The 24,132-nt window shown below is 45.9% G+C and overlaps 1 long non-coding RNA gene and 2 gene segments (V, D, J or C); 2 read left to right on the top strand and 1 right to left on the bottom strand.

Moving 5' to 3' along the window:
* Positions 1–24,132, top strand: part of LOC123587586 — a 1,001,573-nt gene that overhangs the window by 38,477 nt on the left and 938,964 nt on the right.
* On the bottom strand, positions 957–23,148 carry LOC123587607. The gene is made up of 3 exons (XR_006707404.1): positions 23,137–23,148; positions 13,553–13,580; positions 957–1,177 (listed from the first exon to the last, which is right to left on the bottom strand). It is a non-coding gene; the product is annotated as an uncharacterized LOC123587607 (long non-coding RNA).
* Positions 17,671–18,302, top strand: LOC123587593. The segment is given in 2 exon segments: positions 17,671–17,804; positions 17,916–18,302. Coding segments are annotated over 2 exon segments (444 nt in total).

Below are 24,132 nucleotides of genomic sequence, written 5' to 3'. Positions count from 1 at the left end.
ACCAACAACCTGGAGAAAAGGTGTCCCTGTGTCCTCAGTGCTGAGGGAGCTTCTCGGAAAGGAAAACTCTCAGACCAGAGAGGAAGCAGGGAAGGGGGAAGAAATCGGCCTCCTGCACAGAACTGGCCATGTGTCAATGTGTACCCATTGCTCTGTGGCCCTGATCCTCATCTGTGTGGTTGTACAGGAGTCACCACGTCAGTCCTGCCCCGTCAATAATAGCCAAGGGCGCTGTGGACAGACTCACTATGCGGAGCCAGAGGAGAGCACAGTGTGTCCTCAGGGGATGGGAGGCCACACAGGGGACACCTGTCCTGTCCCGAAGGAAGGGGATGGTGGACAGAGCAGTGGGAAGGCAAGAACTCTGATGAGATCTGCTCATCATGTCACATATGCTGTGTCTGGGCCTGGACGCCAGGGGGTGGTCGTCACCTGCTTCTGAGGGTCGGCCATGATTAGAGCTGGGACCAGTATGTGGACAATGCCTGTGCCCTCCTCTCAGGACTCCAAACTGTGACCTCCCCTCTCCTGGCATGGCCCGAGAGACAACCTCCCCGTCCAACCCACCTGACATCCTCAGGCAGAGGGACTTGACCCAGGGTCAGTGAAGTGTCAGAGAGCTGCTGGTCTGATTTGCATGGATGGGCCCTCCCTCTCTCAGAGGGTGAAAAGGGGAAGGAAGGGATTAGAGGAGATCTGCTCAGCTGTGGATCCACAGAAGGCAGGGTCGGTGATGACCTCCACCATGGCCTGGTTCCCTCTTCTCCTGACCCTTTTCATCCACTGCACAGGTGACTAGATGAGGGAACAGAGGAAGTGGTCCAGGGAGGACACGTGGGCCTTGGATTCTCCTCTGGTCTCTAGATCCCAGCATCATGCTCTCTTTGTCTCTCCCCTTCCAGGTTCCTGGGCCCAGTCTGAGCTGACTCAGCCGCCCTCAGTGTCTGGGGGCTTGGGCCAGAAGGTCACCATCTCTTGCACTGGAAGTAGGAGCAACATTGGTCTGGCTGGTATGAACTGGTACCAACAGCTTCCAGGAAAGGCCCCTACTCCTCATCTATGGTAATAACAGACGACCCTCAGGGGTCCCTGAACGATTCTCTGGCTCCAAGTCTGGCAGCACAGGCACCCTGACCATCACTGGGCTCCAGGCTGAGGACGAGGCTGATTATTACTGCTCAGCATGGGATGGTATTCTGAGAGCTCACACAGATCTCCAGGCCCATGGGGAAGTGAGACTAAAACCTGCTGTCCCCACACTGATGCGCTTTCCTTGTGCAGCCCCCACCTTCTGCCAACACAGCTGCTTCCCTAAAATGGAGGTCTGAAAGCCAAACCAGTGAACTTTCTCTTGAGTATGTGTCCTTGTCCTCTCAATTCAGACACCAAACCCTGTCCCTGTAGGAGCACATTTTCTGTTTTATGCATACTGAGCAGAAATTCCTGGATGCTGGGGCCAGTTGCCCTGGGGACAGGTTCCTTGAGGATTGTGCCTGCCTGCTGGGGCTGCCATAACATCATACCACCCACTGGGTGAGCAAATCAAAAGATATTTATTTTCGCACAGTTTTGGAGGCTAAATGTCCAAGTCAAGGTGGGGGCAAGTTCGATGTCCCCTGAGGTCTATCTCCTTGTCTTGCAAGTGGTTACATTCGTCCTGGGTCCTCACATGGCATTTCCTCGTGTGCTCACCCATGCTGTGTCTACCTCTTCTATAAAGTCTATGAAGTCACAGTGTGGGTTTCCACATATGAATCTATGGGGACCCAGTTCCATCCATATCAAAGCACCAGGACAGAACGAGCGACACAGAGCGTAGCTGCGCCTGACTGAGGATAGTCAAACGTCCACATGCTCTACATGCGTGGCATTAAGAGAACCCTCACTACATGACCTATGTGGGCTCGGGGCTCAGATCACAGTACAGAAATGACAGGGAGGGTCCCCATGCTCAGAGGGCTGACACCGTCTTGGGCAGGAAAGAGGACACATAAGCCAAATGTACTGTGTCTCCCACTGACTTCCCACATGGGGAAAATGTGTCTGCAGTCCCAGGTAATGTCCACACAACATAACGTCTGGATGACAGATACCGGCCCTAACTGACCCACTGGTAAGATACCCCAGATTTGAGGATGACTGGATCAAACCACCCCACCCTCTGCCCTGACACCATCATGGCAACCGGGGAAGGGACACCTATTGCTTTGGGTAACACAGTGAGTGTCTGGTGGGACCTGGACTCACTGACTAACCGTGTAGTTGGGAGATTTGGGGTCCAGGTAGAAGAAAATGATGGAAGCTTCGCCAAAGAAGTCCCAGCCACCTGTATCATCTTCCCTCCATCCTCCGTGTTGTTCAGGTCGTAGCACGGACCATGGACAATCTTCACAGGGGACACAGGCCAGGGTCTTTATGTCTCATAAAACTACAGCTCAGCCCCCAGACCATTCTGATGCCCCTGCATCAGATCAACTCCAGCCCAACACACCCTCAGTGGCACGAGTATGCAATGCAATGCAAACAGTCCCATGAGAAATAGAGCAGAAAACATATTCCTACTATGATGGCCTCCTATTCCCTGAGGTTGTTAGAAGGTACAAAGTTTTCCAGAAACCTTAATGGTGACCATTTCTAGACCACCACGCACCTGAGACCTTTTCTTTTGCTCTTACTCTGTCGGGTGAGGAACAGACTCAGGGGACAGTATAGGAACCACTCTTTTGTCCACACAGTCCATATGGGGCTGCTCCTGCTCTCAGGCTCCTCAGTCACTTCTGTGTCATTGCTGAGTGTTTCCACTTTACAGGGTCCTGGTCACAGGGAGTCAGATCACAGTCTGCCTGATTCCAATTCCACTGTGACTCTGCCTCTGAAAGACACAAAGCTTACTATTAAGAGTCACAAATGAAGTCTGCTGGTTTTCCCACACTTGGAACTCTCTTTGTCAGTGTCCCACCTGAATGTTCTTTCTCTATTCATTAATGTCATGTTATATCTCCAGGCCTAGGGTCATTTCTTTTCCCAAATTCCACTCTTCTCCTTATCCCTCCTCCCCTTTCCACTAATCAGTTCATGAACCTATACCGTCATCTCCTGTCTGTCGCCACAGTAATGTGGGGTGCATTGCAGGAAAAACACAAGGTCATTAAAGAAGAGTTTACTTCCTAGGAATCACTCTAGGATGTAAGAGAAGTCATTCATTTTTTAAAGAATATTTTAATGTTTATTTGTTTATTGAGAGAGAGACAAAGAGAAAGGGAGAGCATGAACAAGGGAGGGTCAGAGAGAGGGAGACAAAGAATCTGAAGCCGGTTCCAGGCTCTGAGCTGTCAGCACAGAACCTGATGTGGGGCTCAAAGTCATGAATCGTGAGTGACACCTGAGCTAAAGTGGGACACTTAAGCAACTGAACCAGCCAGGAGCACGTAGAAAAGACATCTGCCCTTAAAGATTTCAGCCTCAAATGACTTTTTTTTTTACATGTCAAATATTATTTTATTTATTTATTTTAAATATTAAGTTTATTGTCAAATTGGTTTCCTTACAACACCCCGTGCCCATCCCAACATGTTCCCTCCTCAATACCCATAACCCACCCTCCTCTTCCTCCCACCCCCATCAACCCTCACTTTGTTCTCAGTGTTTAGAGTCCCTTATGGTTTGCTTCCTTCCCTCTCTAACCCTTTTTTTTTCTTCCCCTTCCCCATGGTCTTCTGTTAAGTTTCTCAGGATCCACCTACGAATAAAAACATATGGTATCTGTCTTTGTCTGCATGACTAATTTCACTTAGCATAACACTCTCCAGTTCCATCCACATGGCTACAAAAGGCCGTAATTCATTGTTTCTCATTGCCACATCATATTCCGTTGTGTATATAAACCACAACTTCTTTATCCATCCATCAGTTGATGGACATTTAGGCTCTTTCCATGACTTGGCTATTGTTGAACGTGCTGCTCTAAACATTGGGGTACAAGTGCCCCTAAGCATCAGCACTCCTGTATCCCTTGGGTATATTCCTAGCAGTGCTATTGCAGGATCATAGGGTAGTTCTATTTTTAATTTTTTGAGGAACCTCCACACTGTTTTCAAAGAGCCTGCACCAGTTTGCATTCCCAAAACAGTGCAAGGGGGTTCCCGTATCTCCACATCCTCGCCAGCATCTATAGTCTCCTGATTGGTTCATTTTAGCCACCCTGACTGGCGTGAGGTGGTATCTGATGTGGTTTTGATTTGCATTTCCCTGATGAGGAGCGACGTTGAGCATCTTTCCATGTGCCTGTTGGCCATCCGGATGTCTTCTTTAGAGAAGTGTCTATTCTTGTTTTCTGCCCATTTCTTCACTGGGTTATTTGTTTTTCAGGTGTGTAGTTTGGTGAGCCCTTTATAGATTTTGGATACTAGCCCTTTGTTCGATATGTCATTTGCAAATATCTTTTCCCATTCCATTGGCTGCCTTTTAGTTTTGTTGATTGTTTCCTTTGCTGTGCAGAAGCTTTTTATCTTGATAAGATCCCAATAGTTCATTTTTGCTTTTAATTCCATTGACTTTGGGGATGTGTCAAGTAAGAAATTGCTGCGGCTGAGGTCAGAGAGGTCTTTTCCTGCTTTCTCCTCTAGGGTTTTGATGGTTTCCTGTCTCACAGTCAGGTCCTTTATGCCTTTTGAGTTTGTTTTTGTGAATGGTGTAAGAAAGTGGTCTAGTTTCTTCCTTCTGCACGTTGCTGTCCAGTTCTCCCAGCATTTGTTATAGAGACTGTCTTTTTTCCAGTGGATATTCTTTCCTGCTTTGTCAAAGATCAGTTGGCCATACGTTTGTGGGTCCAATTCTGGGGTTTCTATTCTATTCCATTGGTCTAAGTGTCTGTTTTTGTGCCAATACCATGCTGTCTGCACGATTACAGCTTTGTAGTAGAGGCTAAAGTCTGGGATTGTGATACCTCCCGCTTTGGTCTTCTTCTTCACAATTACTTTGGCTATTCGGGGCCTTTTGTGGTTCCATATAAATTTTAGAATTGTTTGTTCTAGCTTCAAGAAGAATGCTGGTTCCATTTTGATTGGGATTGCATTCAATGTGTAGATAGCTTTGGATAGTATTGACATTTTACCAATATTTATTCTTCCAGTCCCTGAGCACGGAATGTTTTTCCATTTCTTTATATCTTCTTCAATTTCCTTCATAAGCTTTCTATAGTTTTCAGCATAGAGATCTTTTACATCTTTGGTGAGGTTTATTCCTAGGTATTTTATGGTTTTTGGTGCAATTGTGAATAGGATCAATTTCTTTCTTTTTCTTTCTGTTGCTTCATTATTAGTGTCTAACAATGCAACTGATTTCTGTACATTGATTTTGTATCCTGCGAGTTTCCTGAATTCATGTATCAGTTCTAGCAGACTTTTGGTGGAGTCTATCGGGTTTTGCATGTATAATATCATGTCATCTGCCAAAAGTGAAAGCTTGACTTCATCTTTGCCAGTTTTGATGCCTTTCATTTCCTTTTGTTGTCTGATTGCTGATGCTAGCACTTCCAACACTATGTGAAACAACAGTAGTGAGAGTGGACATCCCTGTCACGTTCCTGATCTCAGGGGAAAGTCTCTCCGTTTTTCCGCATTGAGGATGATATTAGCTGTGGGCTTTTCATAAATGGCTTTTATGATGTTGAAGTATGTTCCTTCTATCCCAACATCTCGAGGGTTTTTGTTAGGAAAGGATGCTGAATTTTCTCAAATGCTTTTTCTGCATCGATTGACAGGATCATACGGTTCTTATCTTTTCTTTTATTAATGTCATGTGTTACATTGATTGATTTGCCAATGTTGAACCAGCCCTGCAGCCCTGGAATGAATCGCACTTGATCATGGTGTATAATTCTTTTTATATGCTTTCGAATCCAATGTGCTAGTACCTTATTGAAAATTTTTGCATCCATCTTCATCAGGGATATTGGCCTGTAGTTCTCTTTTTTTGCTGGGTCTCTGGTTTAGGAATCAAAATAATGCTGGCTTCATGGAATGAGTCTGGAAGTTTTCCTTCCCTTTCTATTTTTTGGAATATCTTGAGAAGGATAGGTATTATCTCTGCTTTAAATGTCTGGTAGAATTCCCCTGGGTAGCCATCTACTCCTGGGCTCATATTTGTTGCGAGATTTTTGATAAGTGATTCAATTTCTTTGCTGATTATGGGTCTCTTCAAATGTTCAATCTTCCTGTTTGAGTTTTTGAAGTATGGGGGTGCTTAGGAATGTGTCCATTTCTTCCAGATTGTCCAGTTTGTTGGCATACAATTTTTCATAGTGTTCCCTGATAATTGCTTGTGTTTCTGAGGGATTGGTTGTCATAATTCAATTTTCATTCATGATTTTATCTATTTGGGTCATCTCTCTTTTCTTTTTGAGAATCCTGGCTAGAGACTTAACAATTTTGTTTATTTTTCAAAAAAACCAACTCTTGGTTTCGTTGAACTGCTCTACAGTTCTTTTAGATTCTGTATCATTTATTTCTGTTTTGATCTTTATTATTTCTCTTCTTCTGCTGGGTTTGGGGTGTCTTTGCTGTTCTGCTTCTATTTCCCCTAGGTGTGCTGTTAGATTTTGTATTTGGGAGTTTTCTTATTTCTGGAGATAGGCCTGGATTGCAATGTATTTTCCTCTCAAGACTGCCTTTGCTGCATCCCAAAGCATTTGGATTGTTGCATTTTCATTTTCATTTGCTTCCATATATTTTTTGATTTCTTCTCTAATTGCCTGGTTGACGCCTTCATTCTTTAGTAGGGTGATCTTTAACCTCCATGCTTTCGTAGGTTTTCCAGACTTTTTCTTGTGGTGGATTTCAAGCTTCATAGCATTGTGGTCTGAAAGTATGCATGGTATGATCTGAATTCTTTTATACTTATGAAGGGCCATTTTGTGACCCAGTATGTGATAAATCTTGGAGAATGTTCCATGTGCACTCGAGAAGAAAGTATAGTGTGTTGCTTTGGGATGCAGAGTTCTAAATATATCTGTCAAGTCCATCTGATCCAATGTGTCATTCAGCGCCCTTGTTCCTTTATTGATCCTATGCCTAGATGATCTATCCATTGTTGTAAGTGGAGTATTAAAGTCCCCTGCAATTACCACATTCTTCTCAATTAGGTTGCTTATGTTTGTGATGAATTGTTTTATATATTTGGGGGCTCCTGTATTCAGTGCATAGAAATTTATCATTGTTAGCTCTTCCTGATGTATACACTCTGTAATTATAATATAATGCCCTTCTTCATCTCTTGTTACAGCCTTTAATTTAAAGTCTAGTTTGTCTGATATAAGCATGGCTACTCCAGCTTACTTTTGACTTCCAGCAGCATGATAGTTCTCCATCCCTTCACATTCGATCTGAAGGTGTCCTCAGGTCTAAAATGAGACTCTTGTAGACAGCAAATAGATGGGTCTTGTTTTTTTATCCATTATGCTACCCTATGTCTTTTGGTTGGAGCATTTAGTCCATTTACGTTCAATGTCCTTATAGAAAGATAAGGGTTTAGAGTCATTGTGATGTCTGTAGGTTTCATGCTTGGAGTGATGTCTCTGGTACTTTGTGGTCCTTGCAACATTTCTCTCACAGAATCCCCCTTAGGATCTCTTGTAGGGCTGGTTTAGTGGTGATGAATTCCTACAGTTTTTGTTTGTTTGGGAAAACCTTTATCTCTCCTTCTATTCTGAATGACAGACCTGCTGGATAAAGGATTCTCAGCTGCATATTTTTTCTGTTCGTCACATTGAAGATTTCCTGCCATTCCTTTCTGGCCTGCCAAGGTTCAGTAGATAGATCTGTCACTAGTCTTATCGGTCTCCATTGATATGTTAGAGTATGTTTATCTCTAGCTGCTTTCAGAATTTTCTCTTTATCCTTGTATTTTGCCAGTTTCACTAGGATACGTTGGGCAGAAGATCGATTCAAATTATGTCTGAAGGGAGTTCTCTGTGCCTCTTGGATTTCAAAGCCTTTTTCCTTCCCCAGATCAGGGCAGTTCTCAGCTATGTGTTGTTCAAGTACACCTTCAGCCCCTTTCTCTCTTCCTCTTCTGGAATTCCTATTATATGGATATTGATCCGTTTGATTGCATCACTTAGTTCTCTAATTCTCCCCTCATACTCCTGGATTTTTTTTATCTCTCTTTTTCTCAGCTTCCTCTTTTTCCATAATTTTATCTTCTAATTCACCTATTCTATCCTCTGCCTCTTCAATCCGGGCTGTGGTCGCCTCCATTTTATTTTGCACCTCATTTATAGCATTTTTTAGCTCCTCGTGACTGTTTCTTAGTCCCTCGATGTGTGTAGCCATAGCTTCTCTGCTGTCCTCTTTGCTTTTTTCAAGCCCTGTGATTAATTTTATGACTAGTATTTTAAATTCATGTTCCATTATATCGCTGAAACAGTTTTTGATCAATTTGTTAGCTGTCGCTCCTTCCTGGAGTTTCTTTTGAGGAGAATTCTTCCATTTTGTCCTTTTGGATAGTCCGTGGGGTGGCACGGAACTGCAGGGCACTTCCCCTGTAATGTCTGGAGTAACTTGTGTTGGTGGGCGGGGCCGTAGTCACACCCAATGTCTGTTCCTAGTCAACTGCTGGTATCACAGTCAGACTGGTGTGTACCTTATCTTCCCCTCTGCTTGGGGCAGGACTCACTGTGGAGTGGTGTGGCCCCCATCTGGGCTACTTGCACACTGCCAGGCTTGCGGTGCTGCTTGTATGGGATCTGGCGTATTAGCCCGGGTGGATCTGCAAGGTGCACCAGGGTGGGAGGGGCAGGCTCAGCTCAGTTTGCTGTCAGTGATCCCCTGCAGGAGGGGCCCTGCAGCACCAGGAGGGAAACAGGCAGACCCGTCCAAGGGATGGACCCACAGAAGCACAGCGTTGGGTGTTTGCCGGTGCAAGCAAGTTCGGTGACGGCAAGTGGTTCCCTTTGGGAGTTCGGCTGAGGATGGGAGAGGGAGATGGCGCTGGCCAGAGCATTTGTTCCCTGCGGAGCTGAGCTCTGTCTTCTGGGGCTCAACACCTCTCCCTCCCGGTGTCCTTTTGACCTCTCGCTCTCCCAGCAGCGTTTTTGACGTTTAACATTCCAGATGTCAAGTCCGGCTGGCTGTCAGAACTCATGGAATCCGGCCCCTCTGCTTTTGCAAGCCACACTTGGGGGCTCTGCCTTTCCAGGCGTGCTGTCCCCAATCTGCCCCGGATCCCTCCCACCAGTCCGTGTAGTGTGCACCACCTCTCCACCCTTCCTACCCTCTTCCGTGACCCACTTGTATACGCTTGACTCTGGAGAGTCCATTCTGCTAGTCTTCTGGTCGTTTTATGGGTTATTTAGCAGATGTGGGTGGAATCTAAGTGATCAGCAGGACGCGGTGAGCCCAGCATCTTCCTACGCAGCCAACTTCTCCGAACAGCCTGCCTGTATATATAAAATTCTAAAGATTCCACCAAAAAACTGTCAGAACCAAGAAATAAAGTCCGTAAAGTCACAGGATACAAAATCAATGTACAGAACTCTGTTGCATTTCTATACACTGATAATGAAGCCACAGAAAGAGAAATTAAGAAATCAATCCCATTGAAAATTGAACCAAGAGGGGCGCCTGGGTGGCGCAGTCGGTTAAGCGGCCGACTTCAGCCAGGTCACGATCTCGTGGTCCGTGAGTTCGAGCCCCGCGTCAGGCTCTGGGCTGATGGCTCAGAGCCTGGAGCCTGTTTCCGATTCTGTGTCTCCCTCTCTCTCTGCCCCTCCCCCGTTCATGCTCTGTCTCTCTCTGTCCCAAAAATAAATAAACGTTGAAAAAAAAATTAAAAAAAAAAGAAAATTGAACCAAGAATAATAAGATACCCAAGAAGAAACTTAGCCGAAGGGGTGAAAGACTTTTACCATGAAAACTATAAAGCATTGATGAAAGAAATTGAAGATGACACAAGAAATGAACAAACATCCCTGCTCATGGATTGGTAGAACAAATATTGTTAAAATGTTTATACTACCCAAATCGATCTGCAGATTGAAGGCAATTCCTATCAAAATGCCAAAAGCCTTTTTCCCAGAACTAGAAAAGTCCTAAAATTTGTGTGCAACCACAAAAGTTCCCAAATAGTGAAACAGTCTTGAAAAAGAAAACCAAAACTGGAGGTATCATCATTCCAGATTTCCATTTATATTAGAACACTGTAGTAATTGAGACCGTAAGGTACTGGCACAAAAGAAGACAACAAAATAAATGAAACAGAATAGAAAACCCAGAAATAAGCCCAAATAATATGACTAATCAATGTCTGACAAAGTAGGCAAGAATAAGCAATGGGAAAAAGACAGTCTTGTCAACAAATGGTGCTGGGAAAACTGGACAGCTACATGTAAAAGAATGAAACCAGACCACTGTCTTTCATCATACACAAAAATGAACACAAAGTGGATTAAAGACCTAAATGTGAGGCCTGAAACCATAACAGTTCTAGAGAGAACTGGCAGTTATCTCTCTGACTTTGGCCGTAGAAACATTATTCTGGGGATATCCCCTCAGGCAAGGGAAATCAAAGAAAAAAATAAACTACTGGGACTACATCAAAATAAAAAGCTTCTGCAGAGTGAAGAAAAAAATGGACAGAACTAGAAGGAAACCTGTTGAATGGGATTAGTCAAGGTCACTAACTCTTGCAAAGGAAGCCTGCATGCAATGGCGGACTGATTCATGGTTCCATGATTTTTCCCTCTGACCCCCTCTCAGAATATAAAAGGCCTTTCCAGTCCCAGGCTCATCATAAAAGGGGATGAACTTGTTGCCGCTGTATTACAACAAAAGTTCTCCCTCTTCACCTTTATTCATTTTTCCTCTTGGGCAGCTGGTGACCCTGTGAGGGCCCCCCATATTCTCTGTGGACAACATCTCCATTTCAGTGACTGCTGCTCAGAAAGTGATGGGGACAAGGAGAGTCTGATACTTATAAGAAGGTAGGCTGGAGAATGGCTCCTCCATCTACTCTGAAACTCTGTTTAGGGTGTTTTGAGAGTCCTTCGGTAGATGTTCATCATCCGTGAAGATGTTCATCCGTGATGGGGAGTAAAGACTCCCTTTGGATACATCTCTTCTTATTTCAGGGAATTCAGAAAATACATGTGACATATATTTGCATCTAACGAACGATTGCAATAACGAGGAAATGTAGGGCATAGACTTCTTTATTCATATCCTTTCTACAGCAAATGGAAGGTGATTTAAGGAGAGAACTATTTGTTTGTTTTTAATTTAAAAGATAAGACCTCACAATAGTAAAGAAAGAATCTCAATTTTAAAAATGCAGATTATCTCCACAAAGGTGACATTCATGTGATATAAATAAGCTTGAGAAAAGCTGTTCAACATCATATGTCAGGAAGAAATTGCACAAAAACACAGCAATGACATAGTATTACATACCCATTAGAATGCCCAAAATCAAAACCACAGATGACACCAACGTCTGGCCAGGATATGGAGCAATGGAACTCTATTTCATTGGTGAGGGGAATTCAGGATGGTACAGCTACTTTGGAAAAGATTTTGGCAATTTCTTTTAAAACTGAACATTCTCTGAATTCTTGCCATTTGCAACAAACGTGGATGGAACTAGAGGGTAGTATGCTAAGTGAAATTAGCCAGAGAATCACCAATATAATATGGTTTCACTCATATGGGGAATGTAAGATACAAAACAGATGAACACAAGGGAAGGGAAGCAAACATAATATAAAAACAGGGAGGGAGACAAAAAATAAGAGGCTCTTAAATATAGAGAACAACCTGAGGGTTGCTGGAGGTGTTGTGGGAGGTGGGATAGGCTAAATGGACAAGGGGCATTAAGAAGACATTTGTGGGGATGAGCACGGCCTGTTCTATATAGGGATGAACCACTGAATCCTACTCCTGAAATCATGATTATTGCTAAGTAAGTTGGATGTAATGAAAAAAAATTTTTCTTAAACCCAAAAAACAAAAACCAAACAAACAAAACTCAGGATCATTGTCTTGCTTTAAAATCCAGGGATCATGCATCTTTGCATTTACCTAAAGGAGTTAAAAACAATGTGTACAAAAAAACCCTGCACAAGTATGTTGACAGCGGCTTTATGCATAACTGTCCATACCTGGCAGCAGCCAATCGCAATGCCTATCAGGAGGTGACAGGTGAGTAAACCCCAACGATAGAATATTGATCAAAGCTACAAAGATATGAGGCACCACGACATAAAAAGACACAGAAGACATTTTGTTGCACGTTGCTAAATGAAAGCAGCCAACGTGTAATGGCTGCACGCTGTGTGACTCCAAGCATGTAACATTCTCCAAAGAGACAAATCTATCTAGACAATAAAAGCATCAGTGGTTGCAAGGGGTTGAGCAAAGGGAGGGATGCACAGCTGGAGCACAGAGGTTTTTGTGGCAGAGAAAGTGCTCTGTATGATTCTAAAATGGACATATATCAGTGTATAGATCTTGACCTATTGAATGAACAACGTCAAGAGTGAGCTTTGCTGTTGTAAAATATAGACTTTGGGTGACAATGACTTGTCAGTGTTGGTTCATGGTGTATAAGAAGTGACCACACTCATGCTAGAGTTGGATGATGGGAAAGACAAGGTGGTGGAGGGGGTTGGTGTATTTGGGAACGCTGGAAATTCTACTAAATTCTTCTGTGACAATAAATCATAAAGTCTATTGATGTTTTTAAGTATTTATTGGCAAGACCAAACATATGGGCATGTCTGGGTCTCGGGCAGCAGGGGGCGCTGTGACCTGTCGCTGAGCCTTGTGTGCTGTGATCCCAGCTGGGAGCCACCTGGCTCTGGTTCTCACTGTGGCTTAGCATGTGGGTGCTCTCAGGCCCTTGGGGAGCCCCAGGTCAGGCCCCACAGTTTTCGCTCCATCCCCTCCTGGGGTGAGATTTCCAGACAAGGGTCAGGTTCAGGGTTCGGGCTGGGGCTGGCCAGCGAGGGGGAGGGGGCTGGTTTGCATGAAGGGTCTCTCCCTCCCCTTGGGCTGCTGGAGGTAATAAGAGAGACTCTGGGAGCCCGGCTGAGGGACATTGAGGACACACTGCTGAGCAGGGGTCTCCACCATGGCCTGGGCTCCTCTCCTGCTCACACTGCTGGCTCTCTGCACAGGTGGCTGGAGGCTGGGATCGGGGCTGGAGACGAGAGGACTGTGGAACCATGTATGGGCCCTGTCCACTGACCCCTCTCTCTCACCCCGTGTCTCTCTTCTGACTTGCAGGGTCCTGGGCCCAGTCGGTGGTGACTCAGCCATCTGCAGTGTCCTAGCCTGTGAATAAGACTGTTACCACCTCCTGCACCGGAAGCAGCAGCAATGTTGGGGTTGGAGGTGTGTCCTGGTACCAGCAGCTCCCAGGCAGTGTCCCCAACGTTGTCATCTATGGTAGCAGTGCTCGGCCTGTGGGGGTCCCGACCAGACTCTCAGGCTCCAGGTCAGGGGACGTGGCCTCCCTGAGCATCTCTAGCCTCCAGGCTGAGGATGAGGCTGAATATTACTGCTCAGTGTGGGACCACAGTCTCAAAGCTCACACAGTGCTGCAGGCCTGTGTGGAGGGACACCTAAACCTGCTGTCCCCTCAGCAATGGGACTTCCTGTGCAGCTCACACCCCTTGGCCGACACAGCTGCTTCTTTGTTCGTTTCTTCTAATAGTGGAGTCTTAGTCAAGGCTAGGGAATTTCGTCTAGAAATAGTGTCCTTGTTCTCTCAAATTGTGCCCGTAAACCCAGTCCGACTCTGCAAAACATTGTCTGATTTTCTTCCATTGGGCAGGATTTACTGCACACCTGGGGGCAGGCTGTCCTGGGAATTGAGTCTTCCTTGGGTCAGAAGCAGGCAGATTCCATGTGTTCCTATCAGGGTAGATGACTGTACAGAAATCAGTCCCTGCACACCCTCTGGTGAACACCAAGTATGTGCCAGGCATGACCCTTGGGCTTAGGTTCAGCGTGAGTGCACTAGGGACAATCTACGTCCTCATGTTGCTGAAAATGTCCTGGGAGAGAAAGAGGACAAAGAAGTATGAATAGCAACACATAAGATGTTTCTGGAGAGTGAACAAGGATGAGGCAGTGAAGTGGACCTGGAACATTGGAGGGTTTGACAGGAACCCCCCGAATCTGACGTGCTGGGATGATGTCTCAGTGCTGCATAGATGATCAAGGAGCCAGAGGGGAGCGTGAGGAGGGGACCAGGCACAGGCTGTTGACTGTGTCCCCGTCAGACCCCTCTTCCTGAGGTCAGAGGTCCAGGCTTGGGTCCTGCTGGAAGAGCTGTGCTGAGAGGTGGGTCCCAGGGAGCCACCTCTGTCTTTCTGTCAAGGCAGAGCTGCCTCTTTCCAATCCCTTCCCCTGTGGTCCTTGTTGGTGGACTCCCCCACTCCCACAAGCTGTAGGGAACGGAGGGGTGGGGGCGGGTGAGAAGGTTGCAGCCTAGTCATGGGCCCTGAGGTGAGGGATCTTCGCCAGGAGTGAGGAGGGGGCCGTGGAAGTGGCAGGAGTCAAGAGGACCTTCCCTTCCCCCAGGCGCGATACTCACATTGCCTTTCACATGCTTTGTAACCTGTAATGTGGCAAAAAGGGGTGCTGTGGGCACGTGTATGAACTACACGGGTGAGCCCAGAGCTGTGGACCCAGCACCTGACGGCCATCAGGAACAGCTCAGTAACGAGGGTCCAGACAACCACGGGCCTCTAACTGGGGTGCCAGTTTTGTCACAGAAGACAGGATATTTTCGGGGTGTGAAGGTATGTGGGATAGAATGGAATAATCCATGTGGTTTTGGCCAACAATCAGGGACGTCAGAGGCCCACCCCAGTGCCCCCTGGGTGGCTCCGTCAGTTAAATATCTGACTTCGGTTCAGGTCATGATCTCATGCCTACTGAGTTCAAGTCCCATGTCGGGCTCTCTGCTGACACCTCGGAGCCTCCAGCCTACTTCCCATTCTGTCTCCCTCTCTCTCTGCTCTTCCCCCACTTGGGTTCCGTCTGTCTCTCTCTCAATATGTATAAAGATTAAAAAAATTAAAAAAGAAAGACCGATGAAAGCGTCTCCCTCACTCTCTCAGGTAGGATGAATTCTCTTCCACTTCCTGCACAGCTCAAGGCCTATTTGTGCTCATGGAAAAGAATGAATGAGTATATGAATGAGAGTGATAAAAGTTTTCAGAGAACAAAGTATAGAAGAGTACAGCTTCAGTTTGGTAAAGAAAACTATAAAACACCTTCCCTTCGGTGAACACACACAGAGATGAAGCACTGAAAGCTTTCCCACCCCGGGTAGGGAACAAGGCCACCATGTGCTATCTCAACACTGCTGTTCCACATAGGACTGGATGTGTCTGTCAGAACCATAAGACAAGACAAACAATGAGAGGCATTCCGATGAGGATGAACAAGAGACAATTGTCCCATTTCAGGTGAGAGAATGACCTACCGGAAATCTACAAAGGAAGCTACAATTAATTATGCCAATATATAAATTCAAAGACTAATAAATACTTTTGGAAACATTTTAGAATAAAGATTAACATAGAAAGATCATATAGATGTATACATACCAGCAATAAACAGGTGAAAATAATAATAAAAAAAAACCCTTAAAACCACTCGATGAACTATTTCGGGGCATATTTCACAAAACAAGTATAGGCCAGAGGTGCTGAAATCTGGACAATGCTGGTAAATGTAATCAAAGTGGATCTAAAACAAGGAAAGATAAGTTCTGTTCATGGATTAAAGACTCATTATCGTAAATATGCCAGTTCTTCCAAAATTGGATAAAAGTGTAATTCAGTTCCTGTCCTAGCAAGTCAGAGTGGTATGGATAGAGGATAGAAACATTGGCCAAGATAACAGAACATAAAACCCAGAAACGGACCCACAGAATGAAGGATAAACACTTTTTTTCTTTTACAAAGTTGAAGAAGCCTTTCAGAGGAGAAAGGATGGACTTTGGGACAAATGGCCACAGAACAATTGGATATCCTGAGAGAGAAATGAATCATACTTAAAACTCACTTTATATATATTAAAAAATTACTAAAAGTATAATAGAAATAACTGTAAACATAAGCTGTAAACATAAAAGGAGAAAATATTCAGGATCTTGGGTTTTATAAAAACGTTTAGACAAGACACTGTCAGGATAACCCATGAAAAAACAAGAGAAAAACAAAAAATGACACTTGTTAAATACGACTTCATCAAATATAAATTCATCGTTTTCCTTTTTCTTCTTAAGGTAGTAAGTCAAGGAAATTACCTAAAAATATAGAAGATTAACATAATACTCAATTTAATGGAAAGTAGCTGGAATCCATTGCTTTAACGCACAGGAGTTTTCAAATATTCACGAGATAGACATATTCTCAATTGTAGGCCAGAGGAGGGACGTGAGGTCTGGAGTATCTTCTGCAAAGAACTGGCAATTTACCATTTAATTGAGGTAAATGCCTCCAAATCCTATGGACTAGGGCTTCTTTGGAGACTGAAAAATACTGCATTGAACATGGGCAGCACTACAGGGTCACATTATCCAACATTCAGCTCAATGATGTGTGAATAAACAGAAGTGAGGAAAACCGCTGGGCTCTCAGGGCTGTGAAAACATAGTGGGGTGTGTGCCCTTCAGCCAGGAGGGGGCGCTGTGCAACTGCCATGGTGTCCCTACACAGGGGCGCAATGAGGACCATACACTAAAAGGAACCTGGGACTGGGGACTGGGCCCTGTACTTCCTGAGGGAGACTCAGCAGCTGCATCCCTTCTGGTGTGGAGGAGTCCCCACTTGAACAAGAACATGTGTGTTGTCTCAACAGGTGCTTCCTTGCAGGGGTCTCCCCAGGGGTGAAGCCAACCTCCATCGTCCCCAGTATGTGATGTGAGGTGGCAAGAGTGACAGCTGACAAAGATTTTCAGTGTGGAACCCTGTAGGGATGCACACGAGAGATGTGGGCTTCTACTCACGACCTGGAGAAAAGGTGTCCCTGTGTCCTCAGTGCTGAGGGAGCTTCTCGGAAAGGAAAACTCTCAGACCAGAGAGGAAGCCGGGAAGGGGGAAGAAATCGGCCTCCTGCACAGAACTGGCCATGTGTCAATGTGGACCCATTGCTCTGTGGCCCTGATCCTCATCTGTGTGGTTTTAGAAGAGTCACCACGTCAGTGCTGCCCCGTCAATAATAGCCAAGGGCGCTGTGGACAGACTCACTATGCAGAGCCAGAGGAGAGCACAGTGTGTCCTCAGGGGATGGGAGGCCACACAGGGGACACCTGTCCTGTCCCGAAGGAAGGGGATGGTGGACAGAGCAGTGGGAAGGCAGGAACTCTGATGAGATCTGCTCACCATGTCACATATGCTGTGTCTGGTCCTGGACACCAGGGGGTGGTCGTCACCTACTTCTGAGGGTCGGCTATGATTAGAGCTGGGACCAGTATGTGGACAATGCCTGTGCCCTCTGCTCAGGACTCCAAACTGTGACCTCCTCTCTCCTGGCATGGCCCCAGAGACCACCTCCCCGTCCAACCCACCTGACATCCTCAGGCAGAGGGACTTGACCCAGGGTCAGTGAAGTGTCAGAGAGCTGCTGGTCTGATTTGCATGGATGGGCCCTCCCTCTCTCAGAGGGTGAAAAGGGGAAGGAAGGGATTAGAGGAGATCTGCTCAGCTGTGGATCCACAGAAGGCAGGGTCGGTGATGACCTCCACCATGGCCTGGTTCCCTCTTCTCCTGACCCTTCTCATCCACTGCACAGGTGACTAGATGAGGGAACAGAGGTAGTGGTCCCGGGAGGACACGTGGGCCTTGGATTCTCCTCTGGTGTCTAGACCCCAGCATCACGCTCTCTTTGTCTCTCCCCTTCCAGGGTCCTGGGCCCAGTCTGTGCTGACTCAGCCGCCCTCAGTGTCTGGGGCCCTGGGGCAGACGGTCACCATCTCCTGCGCTGGAAGTGCCAACAACATCGGTATCGTTGGTGTGAACTGGTACCAACAGCTTCCAGGAAAGGCCCCTAAACTCCTCATCTATGATAATAACAGACGACCCTCAGGGGTCCCTGAACGATTCTCTGGCTCCAAGTCTGGCAGCACAGGCACCCTGACCATCACTGGGCTCCAGGCCGAGGACGAGGCTGATTATTACTGCCTGTCTGCTGACTTTACTCAAGGTGCTGACACAGTGCTCCAGGCCTGTGGGGAAGTGAGACAAAAACCTGCTGTCCACACAGCAATGGGACTTCCTGTGCAGCTCTGATTTTTTGGCCAAGTCAAGTATTCTTTGTTTTTTTCGTGCAAGCTGGGGTCTGAGACCCTTCACAAGCAATATGTCTATAAAATCTTTCCACATTCTTTGCAATTCCTCCTTGAAGCCTGTCTTTGGGATCAATATACTGTGTGATTTTCTCAAAGTGAGCACATTCCTGGGTGCCAAAGGCAGGCTGCCCTCAGGACAGGGTCCATGACAGGTCACAGCAGAAACACAGACACAAATCCAGTCCTGTCTGAGTCAGGACACATCGGGAGTGTCCGCTATGTGTCCTGGTAACAAAAGCTCCCACTAATTGCCCCTAAATCCTCATCTCTTATGATAGTTGGATCCATTGTGGATCCGGATTCCCTCCTTAGCTCCATGTCTAGCAACTCTGGCTCCCAGATCTTCCCTGGGCTGAGGGCTGAGGGCTGAGGAGGAGGCTTCTGGTCCTTGCCCCTTCTGGGACAGCATCGTGGGCTCACACAGAGTCCCAGGCCCATGAGAACTGAAAGCAGAACCCCTTTCTCATCTGCTGGGAGGGCGAGGCCCCAGCAGCTGCGCAGGTTCAGCCTGTGACTTCTGCTTCTGATGCTCATGCTGCTGCCACCATGGGAGTGAGGGCTCCTCCTTTCCTTCTGGAGCAGCAGCACCACCTGGGAGTGAGGGCTCCTCCTTCCCTTCTGTCCCTAAAGTCACTCACAGCAGCCCCTTCCTAGACAAAATGGTCTCAAAGGACACAGAAAGCTCATCTCGCCCATCATGTTGAGACACAAGATCTCTAAGTTCATGGACTGGGGGTCGTAGGTCCAGTGTTCTCAGCTCCCACCTGACTTCTGAGGAAGCCAGGGTCTCCATCCTTGGCCATTTACCTATTTCTAGAAGTTTCCAGACCTATGTAATTCTCTCATTAGTCTTCAGTAGAAATAACTGTTCTTTTGGCTCTTTGGGATGATGTCTTCTCTCCCTGCAGCACCAGCCCCAGAGGATATATGACTAAATCATAAACTTTTGTCTTTGAAATGAGTCCCTGTCCATTCCCATCAATGCTGAGATCCAACTAGTGATTTTCTTATTCACTTGTAGTGCCTAAACCTTACAGAAAAATGGTGAATAATAATGGTGTTTAGGTCATCTCGTAGAAATGTCCTCCCCACCCCCATCTCATTATCTAAGTTTCTGGGTGTGGGACTGAGTTCTCTGTGTGTGGGAGACTCTGTGTTATCACAGTGTACATTTTCTGTCTGTGAATGTGGAGCGAGGTTGTAGACAAATGAAACTATGAGATCTGAAGGCCGTTAGTGTATTTTGTGTATTTTGTTAATGTATTATTTATTTCTTTATTCGTCTATTTGCATCTAAATTAGTTAGCATATAGTCCAATAATAATTTCAGGAGTAGATTCCAGTGATTCATCCCCTATATAAACACCCAGTGCTCATCCCAACAAGTGTCTTCCTTAATGCCTCTTACCCATTTAGCCCACACCCCCCCCCCACAACCCCGCCAGCAACCCTCATTTTGTTCTCTATATGTAACAGTCTCTTATGTTTTGTCTCCCTCTTTGTTTTTATATTATTTTTGCTACCCTTCCCTTATGTTCATCTGGTTTGTATCTTAAGTTGCTGATATGAGTGAAGTCATAGGATGTTTCTTTCTCTGACTGGCTAATTTCAGTTAGCACAATATCCTCCAGTTCCATCCCCGTAGTTGCAAATGGCAAGATTTCATTCTTTTGATTGCCGAGTACTTCTCCATTGTATATATATACCACATCTTCTTTTTCCATTCATTTGTCGATGAACATTTGGACTCTTTCCATACTTTGGCTATTGTTGATAGTGCTGCTAGAAACATTGGGGTGCCTGTGCCCCTTTGAAACAGCACACTTGTATCCCTTGGACAAATACCTAGTAGTGCAATTTCTGGGTTGTAGGGTAGTACTTTTTTTTCCTTTTTTCTCACTCACTTTTTAAAAAAATATAACTTATTGCCAAATTGGTTTGCATACAACACCCAGTGCTCATCCCAACAAGTGCCCTCCTCATGCCCATCATCCATGGGTAGTTCCATTTTTGATTTTTGAGGAACCTCCATACTGTTTTTGAGAGTGACTGCACCAGTTTGCATTCCCACCAGCAGTGCAAGTGAGATCCTTTTTCTCCACATCCTGCCAATATCTGTTTTTGCCTGAGTTGTTAATGTTAGCCCTTCTGACTGGCATGAGATGCTATCTCATTGTGGTTTGAATTTGTATTTCTTTGATGATGGGTGATGTAGAACATTTTTTACATGTGTCTTTAACCATCTGGATGTGTTCTTTGGAAAAGTGTCTATTCATGTCTTTTGCCCATTTCTTCACTGAAATATTTGTTTTTTGGGGGGATGGTTTGGTATTTGAGGGTATGTGGGAAAGGCTGGGACAATCCTGTTTGTCCCCTGCCAGCAGGGACACCACACAGGGCCTCCAGGGTTTCAGGCATCAGTGTGCTCACTAGACAACGCTGACCTGCCAGGACCTGGGGATCATCAGCACCCAGACCACCGGTATCTCTGGGTTAGTTCATTAACTGCTCCTCTGTGTGCTCCCACTTGTGAAAGCCCTGGACAGGGAAGCTGGACAGACAGACAGAAAAGGTTCACTTGAGTGCAGCCACTCCACCCCCATGGAAGTTTCTGGAGCTACAGATATACTATGGGGAGCTAAATCTGCACAACAGAGCTGGGTATCTACCATGACCTGGGCTCCTCTACTACTCACCCTCCCCACTCCCTGCACAGGCGAAGGCAGGCCTTACCCAGGACAAGTGGGAGATCCCCCCACCCTGCTCCACACCCCCCTCTCTTTCACACTGGGTTGCCATCCTGCCCATTCCTGGGCTTTGGGCTGAGGACGGAGCTGATTATCCCCTCTCAGCATGGGGCAGCAGTCTTGGAGCTTGTGCTTCAGGCCAGTGGGGAAGTGACACACCAACCCTGAGATCCCTGCCTCACCGGCACCCGGGGACCTCACAGAGCACCATGTCACAAGCCCGTGAAGAGACAGGGCTCAGTTTCCCCTGACATTCCTAAGGACCTCTCAGGATTATAAGGAATAACAATGTGAAGGGAAAAGTCTGGTTCTGTAGAATTAACAAGTGCACATGGGTAGCATTGTTGTGATTATAATTGTGGCATATGAATATATGTGCATTCACGTGCATTCACAATGAGTAAAAACCACTTCAGGTTTTAGTCTAGGTATGTTTATTTTCTGAATTTCCATTCCAGTTCCATTTGGAGATGTTGGATTCATGTGCTCATTGGTCCATCTGTTTGACTCTGAGTGGATATTCACTAGAGTCACCTACAACCAGCCTCCTCTCTTTTTCTGGCCTTGGTACATGCCCTGTCCTCTGACCCACGGGTCCCCCAGCTCTCTGCAGGGACACCATTTGACTCACCATATAGTCCCCACCGTATGTAGCACAGCTCGGATGGAAGTTCTTTGTCCCAAATTTCCATGCACACCACACATGAACTTGGGCACTGTCTCCATATGTGCCCAACGACACCCCTTCATTGTCTTTACATTTACCACATGCAGTATCTGCAAACACAAGACACAATGTGCATTCCAGGGATATTTTGGGCAGAGATGGACATTTTGAAATAAATCCTAGTTTTCCAGTGAGATACATTTCCAAATGTGAGAGTGTCATCATTCCAATAAGAGACCTAGAAAGGCCGTTTTCTTACTCCAGTCTCGGGTCACAACGTCAGTAAGACTGCTGCCTAAATGAACATTCTGCTTGGTGGGCAGAGGGGATCACAGCAGCTGGAGGACATGGTGCTGAGGGCAGCAGGGGAGCAGTGTGGCAGGGGCCTGCAGAGGGGAGGGGCTGAGCCAGACAACTGAGAAACCACTCAGCTGGCTGGAGGGGCAGGAGGCAAACTGTACCCTCACTGATGTGTGACCTGCTTCCACCTGTGAGCCCCAATGCCCTGTGCCTCCTGGATCTGGCTGTTTCCCAACACCGATTCCAATGTGGATCATGTCTTTTTTCTCTATGGCATCTGGTAAGTTTGAGGCTGATAGAGAACCACGAGCTAGAATGTATTTCCAAGGAGAAAGTGGGATCTCAGGAGAGTCTGCCCAGAGGATGAGAGAGCTTGTGGGCAGAATCCCCGCATGGAACCTCAGGGGACAGAACTCTGAGGGGTCTCCACCATGTCCCGGAGTCTCTCCTTCAAACCTTTAAACAGGAAGCTTTGCCAGATTTTACAAAAGGAGTCCCTGAGATCACACAGGACCTGCCCTTTCCTCAGCTCATCAAGGAGCAGGTGCAGTGACATCAGACTCACAATCCATCTGTTGGTGAACTGGTCACTTGAGCAAAGGTCCCCAATTTCTGCACTGAAAACCTATGTACTATTGTGGGTGTGGGACAGAAGCCCCATAAATGTGATGACTGACATCATGTAGAATGCAGCCAGCGTGGGAGGAAATAATCACTTCAGATCCAGGGTCACTGCCCCACACTTTGCACAGGGCTCTTCATCCAGTCAAGTGGGACAAGACCTCTCTCTGCTGCCCTTGTTCCACCCATCTTGTCTCTGTTACTTAGTGTCACCAGTACTAGTCACAGTCAGCGACTAGTCCTCACTGAGGAGATCTCTGCCATCATGGCTACAGCAACACAGGCCAACCTAAGGCCATGACGGCCATCTGGATATTCAAGAATGAGCACTTGTCCTTTGCCATCAATGCTAAGTAATAACCATTGATTTTGGCTTTTTAATTACATTTTCTAGCTATTGAGGAATAATTTGAAAATAAAAGAAGTGAAGATCTCCTTTACCTGCTCTTGATCTTTGTGGAAATCGTCTCCTCATTACTGCAGGAACTAAGATGTGGGCCTCAGGACTACATCATCCGTGTGTGCGAGAGTGTGTGTTTTACCATATTATACATGTATCTGTATTTTTATGTGGGTTTTATTAGGATATGGTGTTGAATCTAGTGAAAGGCCCTTTTGAGACCAATTGGGGCAATATGGTCATATCTCTTGATGTAATAATATGGTGTGTAATATAAAACTGTTTCTTATTATGTAACCCAATTTGTATCATTGGAATAAATCACACTTAATGGTGGTGTATCAATTTGTAAATATGGTAGTGAGGTCTCCTTGTCAATATTTCGTACCCAATATTTGTATCAATATTTCATGATACTCTTCTATTCTTTTCCTTTTTGTGAAAGGTATTTTGAAAGTGTAGTTTTGAGTTTTATAACATTTTTAAAAGAAGTAAGAAATATTCAATACCGTGTTATGTTATGAAAAAATATGAAGGAAATAAATTGGAATCATCTAAATTCGGAAGTTTTGTTAGATGTCCCTTGTGAAAACGTCTGTACCTAATGTATTTCTGTGGACTGCTTCTATAATAACCTTTTCCATGTTTTTATTGGAATTGGTCTATTCAGTCAATGTATTTCTAGGACAGCCACTTTTGTAACTTCTAAGAAACTACGTATTTAATGTATTCTTACTAACATGTGCCACTTAAAGTTCTTTTTCTTCATTTTTCCTTTTTCCATGTGAGATTAACAGGATGCGCCCTGGGACAGCCCTGTGGTCCCTACACAGCTGGTCAGCGAGAACCAATCACTCACAGGAGACCAGACCTGGAGGCTTTGTGTTGTCGCAGCAGGTGCTACCTCCACTGTTTCCCCGGGCAGGAGTTCCACCCCCATCCTCCCCAGTGTGTGGTGTGAGCTGAGCTCCAGCACCAGGGCTCAGGGAGGGGCTGGGCAGGGCACTGGATGGACCTCATTTGCATGCACAGCCCCT

Source organism: Leopardus geoffroyi, chromosome D3, assembly GCF_018350155.1.
Source record: "Leopardus geoffroyi isolate Oge1 chromosome D3, O.geoffroyi_Oge1_pat1.0, whole genome shotgun sequence".
Lineage (NCBI taxonomy): Eukaryota > Metazoa > Chordata > Mammalia > Carnivora > Felidae > Leopardus > Leopardus geoffroyi.
Note: the sequence above shows the minus strand (reverse complement) of the source record. Positions and strands in the feature narration are given on the sequence as shown.